We start from the raw sequence: 16550 nt of genomic DNA on the forward strand, positions 1-16550 counted from the left end.
AAACTACCTGCCCCTCCCCCTATCTTCATTTCATCTGCAAACATTGCAACAAAGCCATCAATTCCATCCTCCAAATCATTAACAAATACATAAAATGAAACAGTCCCAACACAGACCCCCGTGGAACACCACTAGTTACCGGCAGCAAGCCAGAAAAGGCTTCCTTTATTCTGACTGTCTCCTGCCAATCAGCCACCGCTTTATCCATACTGGAATCTTTCCTACAATATCATGGGCTCGTAAGCTTGTTAAGCAGCCTGATGTGTGGCACCTTGTCAAAGGCCTTCTGGAAATCAAGTACGCACCATTAACCAATTCTCCTTTGTCTATCCTCATTTCTTCAAAGAATTCCAACAGATTTGTCAGGCAAGATTTTCCCTTGAGCAAACCATGCTGACCACAGCCTATTTTACCATGTGTCTCCAAGTACAGTGAGACCTTATCCTTAATAATTGACTCCAACATCTTCCCGACCACTGAGGTCAGACTAACTGGCCCATAGTTTCCTTTCTTCTGTCTCTCTCCCTTCTTGAAAGAGTGGAGTGACATTTGCAGTTTTCCAGTCTTCCAGAATCTAGTGATTCTTGAATGATCATTATTAGTGCCACCACAATCTCTTCAGCCACCTTTCAGAACCCTGGGGTGTACACCATCTGGTCCAGGTGACTTATCTACTTTCAGAACTTTCAGTTTCCCAAAAACCTTCCCTCTAGTAATTGTAACTTCACACACTTCATGACTCCTGACACCTGGAACTTCCACCATACTGCTAGTCTTCCACAGTGAACAGTCATGCAAAATACTTATTCAGTATGTCTGCCATTTCATTGTCCCCCATTACCAACTCCCCAGCATCATTTCCAGCAGTCCAATATCCATTCTTGCTTCTTTTTTACACTTTATGTATCTGAAGAAACTTTTGGTGTTCTCTTTAATATTATCGGCCAGCTTTCTAGTTGCCTTGTTGGTTTTTAAAAGCTTCTCAATCCTCTAACTTCCCACTAATCTTTGCTCTATTGTATGCCCTCTCTTTGGGTTTAATGTTGACTTTGACTACTCTTGTAAGCCATGGTTGAATCATTTTTCTTTTAGAATACTTCTTCCTCTTTGGGATGTATATTTCCCATGCCTTCCAATTGCTTCCAGAAATTCCAGCCGTTGCCGCTCTGCCGTCAACCCTGCCAGTATTCTTTTCCAATCAGAGAAGCTAAAGTCAGACTGCAGTGGGGAAGTTCACCCCTTTTTTTAAAATAAAAGTACTGTAGGTTTGCGAAGAGGATGTGGAGCAGGATGAAAGGGCTCGTGTCACGGTTCATCCCGAGCAGCTGTATGACAGAGGATCTTCAAATCTTCGGCCTTTTCCCAGGGATGCACACAGAGACAAGAAACAAGTGCTGCTGGCAGATTAACTGGCAGAAGACACCCCTTTGGTCTGCCCAAAACTTGGTGGTTTGCCAGTGTATTGAGATGTCCGTGGAGGAATGCTGCTGACAGGCACATTCCAGGCTGTAGATGTGCATGCTGAGGGACACAGCACAGTTCTTCTACGGGAGAGGAAGAGGGAGAGAGAAGGACCGGGTTTGGGGAGGAAGCCGCTTAATTATTATTATAGCAGTATACTACCCCAGAGTGCCACGAATAGCAGCAGTGCTATTGATGTGTATGAATGCAATAGAACAGCACACCAAGCATCGACTATGAATGTAAAGAATGAAAAGGCAGTGAACAGTTTATTCTTGCAAATAGTTTTTAATTATTAATAAAGTTTATTTTGTTAAAAAAAAAGTTTGATGGTTCTGGGCCTGTACTCACTGGAGTTTAGAAGCATGAAGGGGGATCTCATTGAAACCTATCAAATGATGAAAGGCCTACACAGAATGGATGTGGAGAGGATGTTTCCTATCGTGGATGAGTTTAGGATTAGAAGGTACAGCTTCAGAATAAAGGAACATCCATTTAGAACAGAGATGAGGAGGACTGCCACCAACGTGGCTATTTCTTTACAGAAATGCAACTTCACATTACTGAATGTAGAACAGATGTGTAGATACGTTTTATTTATATTTGTTTTTAATGGTCTAACATTAATTAATGTGATACAGCCCTGCCTTTCCACCCAGCCCCCTCATCCTGAGCAGTAAAGTTACACAAGAATACATCATCCATATTACTCCTTCACGGAGGTCAACTAAACTCTTCCTGCTCAATTCCATTCACCACTGCTCTACTTCTACAGAGATATTGTCCTTCCGCCAGTGTTTTTATACAAGACTCTATGGGTGAAGCAGCCACACAACCAAGGAGATCCCAGAGCACAAAAGTCACCTAAAAGTATCGAACAGCAAAATACTGCAGGTACTGGAAATACAAATAAAAAAGAAAATGTTGGAGGTTCTCAGTAGGTCAGGATTCCAAGCTGCCTGATTTGCTAAGTGCTTGCAGCATTTTCTGCTTATATTTTAAGAAATATTGTTCTGCCCTCCATTCTAACCATTTCAATAACTATCAGCAAAAGGTGCAAAGTTTTTCACAAACTTCCACCGTGCTGAGAGTCTTCTCATCCTTCAACCAAATCCCAGTAAAATCCAAGCATATGAAATATTCTAATGCCTGGCAGCATAGCCAAGGACCTAAGTCATAAAAGGATAGTGCAAAGGCCAGGAAAAATAGTACAATATTACCTACAGTGCAAGGAGCTGGTGCCCAAATAGCATCAGTGAATACTATGTCAAATCAGAAACCTGTCAACGTCACAACTACTTGTCCTTGGCTAGAAGTGTGCCCATTTATATAGTCTCTCATAACACGTGCCTCTCCTTCACATAATTGATTATAAACATTACCCTGACCACTGGGAAGCCCTGTCCTTGGGGAAATCAGCCTCATTTGTTTGTGGATCCTTCCCAAAACATCAATCCTCTTAATAGGAGAACCAGTGAAAGGTGTTGACCTATGAAACTTCGTCAAAGTAGTCACTCTTATTTGTGAAACAGTCTTAATATGTTCTGTTCAGTGTAAAGTGAATGGGAAAACCACCGTACATCACAACCAAGAGTATCTCTGAATTGTGATTTATGTCCATAAGTAATTTGTTATACTGATTGGCCTTTTACATGTCTCACCACTACTGCATACATCCACAAGGCAATAGCCAGTAGCTCCACCGATGGAGATTAACAGTAAGAATAACATTTTCCACAAGTACAGGCCAGATTAATGAGAAGACAAAACACCTCATCCAAAACCTTCCTTTCAATCCTGGGCATTGCCAAACTCACTCACTTGAACTCACTGCAGTATTATTCTGTTGAAATTCCTCCCTGCTATAACCCTGAGCTACCCAGATGTGTTAAACAGAAGGTGGGCACAGGGGAAAAAAAAATGTTCCAAGTCCATTAATTTCAACCACTTCAAGGCCTGCACATTTCCACTTTTGGTAACAACTGGCTAATGCAAAACTAAAAATTATTAAGTATTGTATATAAAATAACGGATTATAATCTATTATTATATTAAGAGTAAATAATTATGACCAAAGCACTTCACAAGCAAAAATAGAAAATTTTGATGAAACTCAGATGAACAGTTTCTCTTCCCAGACTTTGCTGACCTGCTGAGCTTTTTCCAGTATTTTCTGTTCATGTTTGATTTCCAGCACCTGCAGTTTTAATTTTCTGGCACTCTATAATATAATCTTTCAAAAACCCTCAAACATTGCTGATTCAAGCTTTTGATTCCCAGCACAAGGTCCATCTATGCTAAGTGCGAATGGCAAGGAACAGCATCTTTCCATATTTCTACCCCTCACCTCTCTGAAGATGCCTTCTTCAGAAAGCAACCAGTCCTTAGCAAGAGGAACTTGAAGCAGCTTGCAATCGTGATTGGCTTGGTGGAGCAGGTTTCTGTCACTGAGAGCCAATGTGCACATCACACACCTGGTTCTAGTCCTGAATGGAAGCAGCACAGCGTGCATCTGACATGATGACATGGCTAAGGAGGGGAGGCTATCATCACAAGATCAATGCCCCCCTTCACCCATCCCCCAGAGTAATGCATAGCCCACTGTGTGTTTAAGAGCAGTGGAAATAGGGAGACAGCAGCATGGTACCTCCATTAACTCAGCTGGTTCCAGCAACCCAGACCTTTGTTCACAGTTCATCCAGAAGTACATTGGTTCCAACTCTCAAAGGGAGAAAGGGGGAAAATGGGAAGATACAAAGGGTATATCCACTATACCTCATTGTTAGATGCATGCTTTGCTTACATAATTGGCCTGTGGGGAAGGATCAGCCAGATGTTCCTCCTACCACTGCTCTGTGTTTAGCAACAAGCAGCACATCATCCACTGATTGCAGGTAGATTGGAACTGGAAGCTGAAGACTGCAATGGGCATCTTGCTGATCAGCTCTCAGAGCCCAGCTCACCGATCTGATCGGTAGTGGGATCAGTAGGCCTACATTTGCGGTACTCTTGCTGACTTAATTATCTCCCTTCCTCACACGAAATAGCAAGGATCTGGATGCTGACCGCTTCAAACCATAGTTTATGCTGTAGATAATGGTTCATTACAGGTCAGTTAAGTCCACAATAACTTTGATGAAAATGCTGTCGTCACGCAAGTAATTATTCTTGCCGTCCAGTTTGTTAAGTGGACAGAACAGAGGGCACCCACTGGCAATGTTCATCTCACTGACAGGTCTCTGGAAAGAGGAGGAACTGACATCCGGTCGGAATGCATCAATAATGTGTTCACGGTTGGTCTGGTCCAGCAACATCAGAGTCACCTGTGGACAAGGCAGAAAGAAACTGGCATTTACAACCACCCAGCACGACAGTCCAAAACAACACATCTGGGCAGGGCCCTCTGTAGAGTGGCTGCTATTCTGCTACAGGGAAAACTGTAACCAGCTATGCACAGCAAGGTCCCACACGAGCTCAAGATGAGGTATATGACATCTCAGGAAACTTTTCAGGAGGGTTAGTGCATGGGTACTGCCACTTGGCACACATTCTCCTTAGTAATGACTGATCATGCAGAAACTACCTCCACTACTAACAGATCATCCCCATCAAAACCACAGTGACAAGTTCTGGTCCACCTCCACCCCCCCGTATCAGTAACAGATCCCACCTACCCCAGTCCCTCCCTCAGGTCAGATTCCACCTCCCCTTCCAATGACAGACATCCCATACCTCCATAGTTAATCATACTCACCACCCATCTCCTGGCCACATTTGTTGAGCACCAATATAGTCACCTGCAGACTACTGAGAACCGCTAACAGAGTCCGTGCACAATGGACTCGCTCAGCACACACAAATTACCACATGCCTGACTAGGTTTTGGCTCCACTGATTGCTGTCCAGGCTCCGTACAATGCAGGACATGAGAGAGTAAACCCACCTTTTGCTTGAACGGCCATCTGAGCAATCCATCATAGTTCCCTTTCATAATGACGAAGAAGAGGGACAAATGGGAGCCACGACCCACGCCATCACCATTCAGATAGATACGCATACACATCTTGTACCCGTACTTACTGGTGTAGAAAGCTGAACAATTAAAAAGGAAATGTTAAGAGATGGACTGTAGGAATGAACAGACAGTGCCAAGCAGCCAGCATATAATCACACCTCTATGACAAGATATCGGAGCAGAATTAGGCCATTTGGCCCATTGAGTCTACTCCACCATTGGATCAAATGGCTAATCCATTTTCCTCTCAGCCCCAATCTCCTGCCTCCTTCCCATGTCCCTTCATTCCCTGACTAATCAAGAATCTATCAACCGCCGCCTTAATTACAGCCAATGACTTGGCCTCCACAGCTACCTGTGGCAACAAATTCCACAGGTTTACCACTCTCTGGCTAAAGAAAGTCCTCATCCCTGTTCTAAATGGATGTCCCTCTATTTTGAGGCTGTGTCTTCTGGTCTTAAGACTCCCCCATCACAGGAAACATCCTCTCTACATCCATTCCATCGAGGCCTCTCAGCATTCGATAGGTTTCAGTGAGACCACTCCCCCTCCAATCTTTTCAATTCCAGTGAGTACAGGCTCAGAGCCATCAAGCACTCCTCATATCACAAGCCTTTCAATTCCAGAATCAATTTCGTGAATCTCCAATGTCAGCACATTCTTTCTTGGATAAGGAGCCCAAAACCACTCACAATACTCCAAGTGAGGCCCCACCAGTGCCTTATAAAGCTTCAGCATTTCATTCTTGCTTTTATATTCAAGTCCTCTCAAAATGAATGGGAACATTGCATTTGCCTTCCTCACCACTGACTCAACCTGAAAATTAATCTTTGAGGACTCCTGCATGAGAACTCCCACCAAGTCCCTCTGCACCTCATATTTTTGAATTTTATCTCCATTTAGAAAATAGTCTATGCTTTTATTTCTACAACACTTCCCAACACTGTATTCCATCTATTTCTTTGCCATTCTGCTAATCTATCACTCTGCTAAATGAAGCAAAAACAGCAAGCATTGAAGCCTACGTCATCAAGAACCAACTAAGATGGAGCAGTCATGTTGTTTGGATGAAAGATGAACGTCTGCCGAAACAAATCTTCTACTCCCAGCTTAAAAAGACAAAGGTGGACAACAGAAGAGATTCAAAGACATCTTAAAAGCCAACATGAAGAAATGGAACGTCGACATCAACAATTGGGAAACCAATGCCAAGGACAGGAAACTCTGGCAAGCCATCATCCAAGAAGGAACAGCAACTTTCAAAGCCAACAGATGTGCAGGATTAGAAGACGAGAAGAAAATGGAAAGAGAGGCAGCAACAACCAAAGCCCGATCTGCAGTCTGGAACTACCTGTCCTGAATGCAGAAGAACTTTCAAAGCCAAGATTGGACTCATAAGCCACTTGAGAGCCCATAAATCGATCAACAGAATGAAGACCATCATCCTTGACCTCAAGGGATAGCCACGACAACGAATCTAAGTCTTTCTGCAGCCTCCCTGCTTCCTCAACTTACCTGTCCCTCCACCTATCTTCGTATTGTCCACAAACTTGGCCAAAAAGTCGTCAATTCCATCATCTAAATCATTGGCATTTAACATGAAATGCTATGCTAACTCGCAATGAAATGAGGCAAACTGATGAGCAATTAGGCAGAGCAAAACTGGCAAAACGTGCACCTCACATTTCCATAGACCTAGATTCAATCCTTACCCTGGGTCCTGTCTGCGTGGTACTTGGATTATGTCCTTGCTTCTGCATAGGTTTCCTCTGAGTGCTTCAGTTTCTTCACACATCTTAAGTGTGTTCAGGCTGTAGTTTAATTAGCACTAAAAATTTCCTCCCTGTTCCTTAAGGTTGTCACCGCCCAGGGAGTAGTGGGGATAAGCTCCCATTACCTATTAAATGCTCCCAATGCAGTGCATCTCATATAGCCTCTGACAACCAATTCCAGCTTCCAGTTTCTTTCTAGAAGCAGGACCTGGTTCAAATCCCATTTCTATGGACAGGAGAAGGGTCAAAGGTCAGTTACTGGTGCCTTAAAACCAGTTCCTTTGGGAAGATGGGGCTAATCAGCCGTGGTTGACAGCTTATCTAGAAGGAAAACTGATCTCAAACCTCCGCTGTCCTGTGACTATACCCACCCACAAGAAAGGCTTCAGGAGTAAACTCCAAGGAAAACTCCACAGCTGGAGTCTCTATGGCAGTCCTATATTGAGTTCAATGCTGACTGGCAACTCCTGTGACACCACTGGTGCCAAACTCTTGGTCTCTGCCTTTCCTTTGGATTCATCAGCTTCGGGGAGAGGGGGAGACTGCTGCATGGGCAACAGCTTACTCTCCATATCATACTCCCCTGGCTTGCATAAACAGCTAAGATGCAACATCCATGGTCGACCCTGATCAACGGAGGGCCTACTTATAAATTCCCCACTGCAAATGCGCAGTAAAATCCTGGGTAGTTGATGGGAACACAGGGGAGATTAAATAGGTTTGGGTAAGATTAGTGTAAAAGGAGTGTTTCATAGTTAGCATAAAAGTGACCTGACAACTGTTTCTGCACTACATGACTCAATAATTTTAACTCGGATAGCAATTCACCCTCTGTCCAAGGATCTCACCTCACTTATTTCCCACAAACTTCCTTGCAGTCACTATCCAAATCAGATTCAAGACAAGTTCAGACCAAACACATTGCCAATAAATGTGGGAATCTACAAATCTAAACTCTCATTGTCATTATTCTTTGTCCTATCCTGTGTTCTCAGCTTATGACTAATACTACAAGTTCAACACCGGGTGAAGCGTAGGATTATGGAAGATGAATTAGCAAGTCAAAGCAGTTAAAATGAAGGAGGATAAAGGTTAGACAATGACATGGAATTGAGAAATAAGGTAATTTTTGAAATAATAAATAAAGATGGATAAGCAAAAAATAAAGAGTCAAAGATAAAAATAAAATCTAGAACACACAACAGTTCACGCAGCCTTTGACAGAGATAAATGGGTGAGCTGCTTTGTGTAAGCAGATTTCCAGTTTCAGACTCAGCGTCAATCAGGATGCCAATAAACTACTGCTGTGCAGGAAGTCACCAATATGGACATTGAGCAACAATATTCAGAGAGGGGCCCGGGACCCAAGAAAATAATGTCAGCACCCAGAGCTTAAGTAATGGGCAGAGGGACCAGGCACAGTGGGAAGCCAGTGAGTAGAGGGACCAGGAGTAGTGCAAATATACTATGAAAGCCACTACCAGGCAGGTGCACAGAAGTTTCCCAAAACTGGTAATGGCTAGTGTCCATGCACCACCAATTTGTGCTCTGCTATTTGCATGCTGAAAAAGAGAGATTCAGACTTCATTTTCTGGCTTCAGATCCCCTTAGTAATTTTAGACAATGAGATAACACCCCCAAGTTTATTTAGGGCTTATCACGATGGTTGACTTTATTGTAAATAATAATCTTAGGCTAACCTGGAGAGAATATGGCTGGTGACCTCTGGGATTTAGCATCCTGCCGTCTTCTGCTGAAATCTGAAATCTTCCAAATGAAAACTCCATTGTAGGTGCTGAACTCAAGTGCCTGCAGCTTTAGTTCCAACTCTGCTATGGCTAGGTCTTTCAGGGCAGCCACACGCTCCATCTGACGCACCTGAGGACAGCAACAATTAACACTGAAAATGACAAGGCAGTATGTCAGACTGGAAATACCAGAAGGGTTAGTCCGTCAGTGATGAATGGAGGCATTTTATTCAGCAGGAGTTCCAGATTCTTGCCTCCCAGATCTGTAACACTGCAAAACATATCATGTCATCAGAAGGTTGACAGAAATGCCCTCTCCATTTTTTCCATCTCCAGCCCAATCCCAAACCCACAACAAATGCTTTTGAGTATGGTCATTTACACATTAAACTTGGGAGTTGAAGGGAGGGAATTGATTCATTTTACAAACCAGGAAGGTTGTTTCTCAGCCATGCCTGAGGTACAATGCAATGTCTCCTATAGTTAAACCGATGCAAAGGTTAGCCAGACATTCCACAAGGATGGCTTCTCACCATCTTCTCAGTGCCAAAGTCTGACAACTGATTAGTTATTGGCACTAGTTGTCAGAGTGCGTGAAAAGAATTCACCTGGTTTGAACCACTGGTGGGATAACACTGGTGGAAGAGGAGGTTAGCTCACAGATAGAGAAAGCTTGTAGAGTGCAAGAGGGAGGATAGGCAGGTGATAGAGAAGGGACACACTCAGACCAAAGGCTTGAAATGTGTCTATTTTAATGCAAGGAGAGTTGTGAACAAAGAAGGTGAGCTTAGAGCGTGGATCAGTACTTGAAGATATGATGTGGTGGCCATTACAGAGACTTGGATGGCTCTGGGACAGGATTGGTTACTTAAAGTGCCAAGTTTTGGATGTTTCAGGAAGGACAGGGAGGGAGGCAAAAGAAGTGGGGGCATGGCACTGCTGATCAAAGATAGTGTCGCAGCTGCAGAAAAGGTGGACGCCATGGAGGGATTGTCTACGGAGTCTCTGTGGGTGTAGGTTAGGAACAGGAAGGGGACAATAACTCTACTGGGATTTTTTTTTATATGGACTGCCTAATAGTAACAGGGATATCAAGGAGCAGATAGGGAAACAGATCCGGGAAAGGTGTAATAATAACAGAGTTGTCATGATGGGAGATTTTAATTTCCCAAATATCGATTGGAATCTCCCGAGAGCAAAGGGTTTAGATGGGTTGGATTTTGTTAGGTGTGTTCAGGAAGGTTTCTTGACACGGTATGTAGATAAGCCTACAAGAGGAGAGGCTGTACTTGATTTGGTATTGGGAAATTAACCTGTTCAGGTGTCAGATCTCTCAGTGGGAGAGCATTTTGGAGATAGTGATCATAATTCTATCTCCTTTACAATAGCATTGGAGTGAGACAGGAACAGACAAGTTAGAAAAGTGTTTAATTGGAGTAAAGGGAATCATGAGGCTATCAGGCAGGAAACTGGATGCTTAAATTGGAAATAGATGTTCTCAGGGAAAAGTACGGAAGAAATCTGGCAAATATTCAGGGGATATTTGTGTAGAGCTCTGTATAGGTACTATCCAATGAGACCACAAGTTATGGTAGGGTACAGGACCGTGATGTATAAAGGCTGTAATAAGTCTAGTCAAGAAGAAAAAAAAGTTTACAAAAGGTTCAGAGAGCTAGGTAATGTAGAAATCTAGAAGATTATAAGGCTAATAGGAAGGAGCTTAAGAAGGAAATTAGGAGAGCCAGAAGGGGCCATGAGAAGGCCTTGGCGGGCAGAATTAAGGAAAACCCTAAGGCATTCTACAAGTACATGAAGAGCAAGAGGAGAAGACGTGAAAGAATAGGACCTATCAAGTGTGACAGTGGGAAAGTGTGTATGGATCCAGAGGAAATTGCAGAGGTACTTAATGAATACTTTACTTCAGTATTCACTATGGAAAAGGATCTTAGTGATTGTAGTGAAGACTTGCAGCAGACTGAAAAGCTTGAGCATGTAGATAATAAGAAAGAGGATGTGCTGGAGATTTTTGAAAGCATCAAGTTGGATAAGTCACCAGTACCGAACGAAATGTACCTCAGGCTACTGTGAGAATCAAGGGAGGAGATTGCTGAGCCTCTGGCGATGATCTTTGCATCATCAATGGGGACGGGAGAGGTTCCAGAGGACTGAAGGGTTGCGGATGTTGTTCCCTTATTCAAGAAAGGGAGTAGAGATAGCCCAGGAAATTATAGACCAGTGAGTCTTACCTCAGTGGTTTGTTAAGTTGATGGAGAAGATCCTGAGAGGCAGGATTTATGAACATTTGGAGAAGTATAATATGATTAGGAGTAGTTAACATGGCTTTGTCAAGGGCAGGTCGTGCCTAACAAGCCTGATTGAATTTTTTGAAGATGTGACTAAACACATTGATGAAGGAAGAGCAGTAGTTGTAGAGTATATGGATTTCAGCAAGGCATTTGATAAGGTACCTCATGCAAGGCTTATTGAGAAATTAAGGAGGCATGGGATCCAAGGGGACATTGCTTTGTGGATCCAGAACTGGCTTGCCCACAGAAGGCAAAGAGTGGTTGTAGACAGGTCATATTCTGCATGCAGGTCGGTCACCAGTGGAGTGCCTCAGGGATCTGTTCTGGGACCCTTACTCTTCGTGATTTTTATAAATGACCTGAATGAGGAAGTGGAGGGATGGGTTAGTAAGTTTGATGATGACACATAGGTTGGAGGTGTTGTGGATAGTGTGGAGGGCTGTCATAGGTTATAGCGGGACATTGATAGGAAGCAAAACTGGGCTGAGGTGTGGCAGATGGAGTTCAACCAAGGTAAGTGTGAGGTGGTTCATTTTGGTAGATCAAATATGATGGCAGAATATAGTATTAATGGTAAGACTCTTGACAGTGTGCAGGATCAGAGTGATCTTGGGGTCCGAGTCCATAGGACACTCAAAGCAGCTGCGCAGGTTGACTCTGTGGTTAAGAAGGCATACAGTGCATTGGCCTTCATCAATCATGGAATTGAATTTAGGAGCCGAAAGGTAATGTTGCAGCTACATAGGACCCTGGTCAGACCCCACTTGGAGTACTGTGCTCAGTTCTGGTCACCTCACTACAGGAAGGATGTGGAAGCAATAGAAAGGGTGCAGAGGAGATCTACAAGGATATTGCCTGGATTAGGGAGCATGCCTTATGAGAATAGGTTGAGTGAACTCGGCCTTTTCTCCTTGGAGCGAAGGAGGATGACAGGTGACCTGATAGAGGTGTACAAGATGATGAGAGGCATTGATCATGTGGATAGTCAGAGGCTTTTTCCCCAGGGCTGATATGGTTGCCACAAGAAGACACAGGTTTAAGGTGCTGGGGAGTAGGTACAGAGGAGATGTCAGGGGTAAGTTTTTTACTCAGAGTGGTGAGTGCATGGAGGAGGCAGATACGATAGGGTCTTTTAAGAGTCTTTTAGATTGGTACATGGAGCTTAGTAAAGTAGAGGGCTATAGGTAAGCCTAGTAATTTCTAAGGTAGGGACAAGTTCGGCACAACTTTGTGGGCCAAAGGGCCTGTATTGTGCTGTAGGTTTTCTATGTAACACACTACCAAACTGACATTCTAATACGGGATAGTGACTCTTACTGAGGTGTGAGGTGTTCAACTGTCTAAATTTCACATACCTTTGTCTGCAGGTCTTCAATCTTTTCCTGGTCTAGTTTGTGCTGCTGCTCATAAGCTCCCATGCTCACAGAGGCTCTCTCCACTTCCCGGTTGAGAACACAGACAATATTTTCAAATGTTTCAGCTTTGTGTTTAAGAGCATCACACTGCTTTTGTATATCTGCTAGCTTTTCAGGTGCACAAAGCTTCCCGAAGACCTCAGGGGAGGACACTCCCTGCTGATCGACAGGGAGAGAGCAGAACGGCCTAATAGATTCTTCTATTTGTCGAACAGAAGTCAGCAGTTGGTTCACTTTAATGCTTCCCTGCTGCAGGCTGTGAGGTTGCAGGCCTTCTATCGTGCTCTTTATTCCCATAACATGCTGTAGCATCAAGCGGAGGTGCTCCACTATAAACTGACTCTCGTGCTCAGCTAATTTCTCCTTCTCAACCTGTGAAGTCAATTCAAGGCCTTGTAAGAAACAATTCATGACACACAGAGCAGCAAAGATAAAAAAGGACTTGCCACATCTTCGCCGGCTCATGGATGACATTGAAAATTTTGAAGTAGCAGAACTACATCCTGTCTTTCCAAATTCACATAGTGGGAAGGGACTGTTTGCTGCTCCCAGTTATTAGAGAAGTATGAAAATATCTGTGTTTATTGTCTTTTGCTGCATGGGTCACGCATACTGTTGAAGATAGAGTAAGAATGGATTCAGATAACTTTTTCTTGATCTAGGTCCAGGGTTTCTAAAATGATCATGACTAATTGGCCCAATCTAGATCCTCAGCATTTATCGAGGTGGGGAAACAGGGAAAAGAAATACCTGGGGAATACAGGTCATCACGTCCATCTCTGTGCAGGTGATTTCATTTCATGTAATGAAATCGGGCTTGCAAAGTTGGACAAATATATTCCATGGTGGCAACATAAGAAATTAGAGGTAGGCCAATTGACCCTCATGCCTCCTTCAACATTCCTACAGATCATGGTTGACTGTCTACCTTAACACATTTTCCTGCCCTATCTCTACATCTCTTTATTCTTTTAATATCCACATACCCTTCAACCTCTTCTTTGAATGCAGTCGACAAACGAGCCTCTACAGCCATCCTGGGTAGACGATTCCAAAGATGCACAACTTTCAGCATGAGGAAATGTCTCTTCTCCTCAGTTCTAAACGCTTTATTGTGAGATCTTGTCTCCTGGTTCTAGACTCCTCTAGAACATCCTACCTGTATCCATTTTGCCAAGGCCTCTCAGAGTTTTATAGAAACAACCCTTTGGGTGCACCATGTCTGTGCTGACCATCAAGCACCCATTTATACTACATTTTCTAGCCTTCTGTAGCTTGATGATTCAGTGTTCATCCAGCTGCTACTTAAATGTTCAGGGAGTCTCAGCCTCCAACTCTCGACAGGGAGCTCCAGACTGGCCTCTGCTTTTAGAAACATCCACTATGTGGAAAAGTTTCTTACAAAGTTAACTCTCTGTGCCTCTCATAACTATGTACACCTCTGTCAGGTCCCTTTCAGCTAAGGAAAATAAGACCTGATCTAGTCTCTCCTCATAACTAAAACATTCCTTCCAAGCAAATCTGAGTGAATTTCTTTTGCAGCCTTTCTATGGTGTGGCAGAACTGCACACAATATTCCAGCAGTAATGTAAACACTGTTTTACAAAGTAGCACCATAATCTTCTCTGCTGTTATAGTCTGTGCCCGGTCAATAAAGGCAAGTACCCCATATGTCTTCTTCACCATTTTATCTACCCGCGCTGCCTCCTTAAGGGATAATTGGAATCATACTGTACACCAATATCTCCCTGTTCCTTAATATTACTGAGGGTCTTTTCATTCATTACATCCCACCCTTATTAATCATAAAGTGCATTACCTTGCACTTATTAGGATTGAATTCCATCTGCTGTTGCTCTGCCCAGTTTACCAGTCATCCTCACTGTAGCATAAGGCTATCCTCCTTGTTATCGTTAACACCACCAATTTTCCTATCATCTGCAGACTTCCTAGGCATACTCTACATTCAAAACCAAATTGTTAATGGGGTACCCTCTCATTCTCTGTAACTCTTAGCCTACTCAATCTCTCCTCGTGTAACAGACCCATTTTCCCAGGTACCAGTCTGCTGCACTTATTCTGCAGAGGCTTATACTTGTATTTTAAGTAACAAGGCCGGAATTGTACATGTACTCAGGCAGGCAAAGACACTTCTTTGCTCAAGTTTCCCAGATGAGGCAGAATTTACTGAGGGACCTCGACAATCTTGTGGGGGGTGGGGAGAGATGAAGTTACCACTGTGTCTGCAAAAGCAGTTGCAGCGTTTACAAGCTCTGACAGTTTTCACTTACATAGCTGATAAGATGAAAACTAATGCCATTTGGCATTGTTAATTTAAATATCTAGCGCAAGGTACTCTGAGTAATTATATAGCAGCTATTATCAGGGTAGCACCAATTAACATTCCTGGAAAGGGCTCAAGTTTGAAAAACTCAGCTTGATCATGTTACTGACTCCACACAGAAGTTGAAGAGGAAACCAAATTTTACAAACAAATCTCCCACACTCAGTTATGCTCCAGATTTCTGCGCCCTCCCCATCACCTCTTCTGTGAGCCACAAGTGCCAATGAATGCAAATAATGAAACAAAGTAAGGGTGAGCTAAATGCCAGGGTTCATAACCGTGATACCCGAGCCGCACACAAGACATAGGAGTAGAATTAGGTCATTCAGCCCATTAGTCTGCTTCACCATTTGATCATGGCTGATTTATTTTCCCTCTTAACCCCATTTTCCTGCTGTCTCCCCATAACCTTTGTCACCTTTACTAATCAAGAATCTACTAACCTCCACTTTAAATGTAATTAATAACTTAGCCTCCACAGCAGTCTGTGGAAAAGAATTAGAGAGATTCACAACCCTCCGGTTAAAGAAATTCCTCCCCATCTCCGTTCTAAAGGAACATTCTTCTATTACCAGGCTGTGCTCCCTTGTCTCAGACTTTCACACTATTGGAAACATCTTCTGCATATCTACTCTATCTAGGCTATTCAATATTAGGTAGGTTTCAATGAGATTCCTCTCCTCTCGATCTTCCAAACTCCAGCGAGTACAGGCCCAGAGCTTTCAAGTGCTTCTCATACATTTACTCTTCCATACACAGGGTCATTTTTGTAATCCTCTAGACCCTCTCCAATGCCAACACGTCCCTTCTTAGATTAAGGGGCATAAAACTGCTCACAATTCTCCAAATGTAGTCTGACCAATACTTTATAAATTAAGTCCTTATTTTTATATTTTAGTCCTCTCAAAATGAATGTCAACATTACATTTATCTTGCTTACTACCAACTCAATTTGCAAGCTAACCACTCTGCAGAAGGAACTTGTGCTGCACCAAGGGACTTTATTCATAGAGTCTATGGGGATAATTCAGGATAAGGCCTGAAAGCTGAGAGCTGCTTGTACTGTAAGACACATTGTGTACGTCAGTGGAATGAACATACAGGGGAGCTAGAAGCATTGGTGGCAATAGATCAGTCTGACAACAGATCCTCTCCCCTGCTTGGCAAAGCCAAGAGCACAGGGCCACTCCCAGACCAAGTGGCTAATGTGTTCACTAATGACCTTTGACAATTGGTGAGAAACTTTACCCTTAAACTCAAAGGTAACTGACTGCCAAAGATTCAAAACTCATGAGCACAACTACAAAAAAAAATTAAACTGAAAAAGGATCTAGTGCTTTCCTGGCATACATAATGAATAAACTCTCTTGGGCTTCCCGCTTGGTACTGGCGTTGATTTTACCGGGTGTTTCGATGACAAACTCTGCCATATTCATCATTTAATCTACTTAAGTAAATAGATTCATAGAGGTATACTGAACAGGCTCT

The 16550-nt window shown here is 43.1% G+C and overlaps 1 protein-coding gene across 6 annotated transcripts in view; it reads right to left on the bottom strand.

The window, feature by feature from the left end:
- Positions 1 to 1728: 1728 nt before the first annotated feature.
- Positions 1729 to 16550, bottom strand: part of traf2b (Tnf receptor-associated factor 2b) — a 73912-nt gene continuing 59090 nt past the window's right edge. For all 6 annotated transcript variants that reach the window (XM_073052115.1, XM_073052113.1, XM_073052114.1 and 3 more), the window contains 4 exons: positions 12659 to 13090; positions 8950 to 9127; positions 5405 to 5553; positions 1729 to 4784 (listed from right to left, as the gene is read on the bottom strand). In XM_073052115.1, the coding sequence (XP_072908216.1) occupies positions 4566 to 4784; positions 5405 to 5553; positions 8950 to 9127; positions 12659 to 13090 (978 nt within the window). In that variant the 3' untranslated portion in view covers positions 1729 to 4565. The remainder of the gene's footprint in view (positions 4785 to 5404; positions 5554 to 8949; positions 9128 to 12658; positions 13091 to 16550) is intronic.

The sequence above is a fragment of the Hemitrygon akajei genome, chromosome 7 (assembly GCF_048418815.1).
Source record: "Hemitrygon akajei chromosome 7, sHemAka1.3, whole genome shotgun sequence".
In the NCBI taxonomy this organism is placed as follows: Eukaryota; Metazoa; Chordata; class Chondrichthyes; order Myliobatiformes; family Dasyatidae; genus Hemitrygon; species Hemitrygon akajei.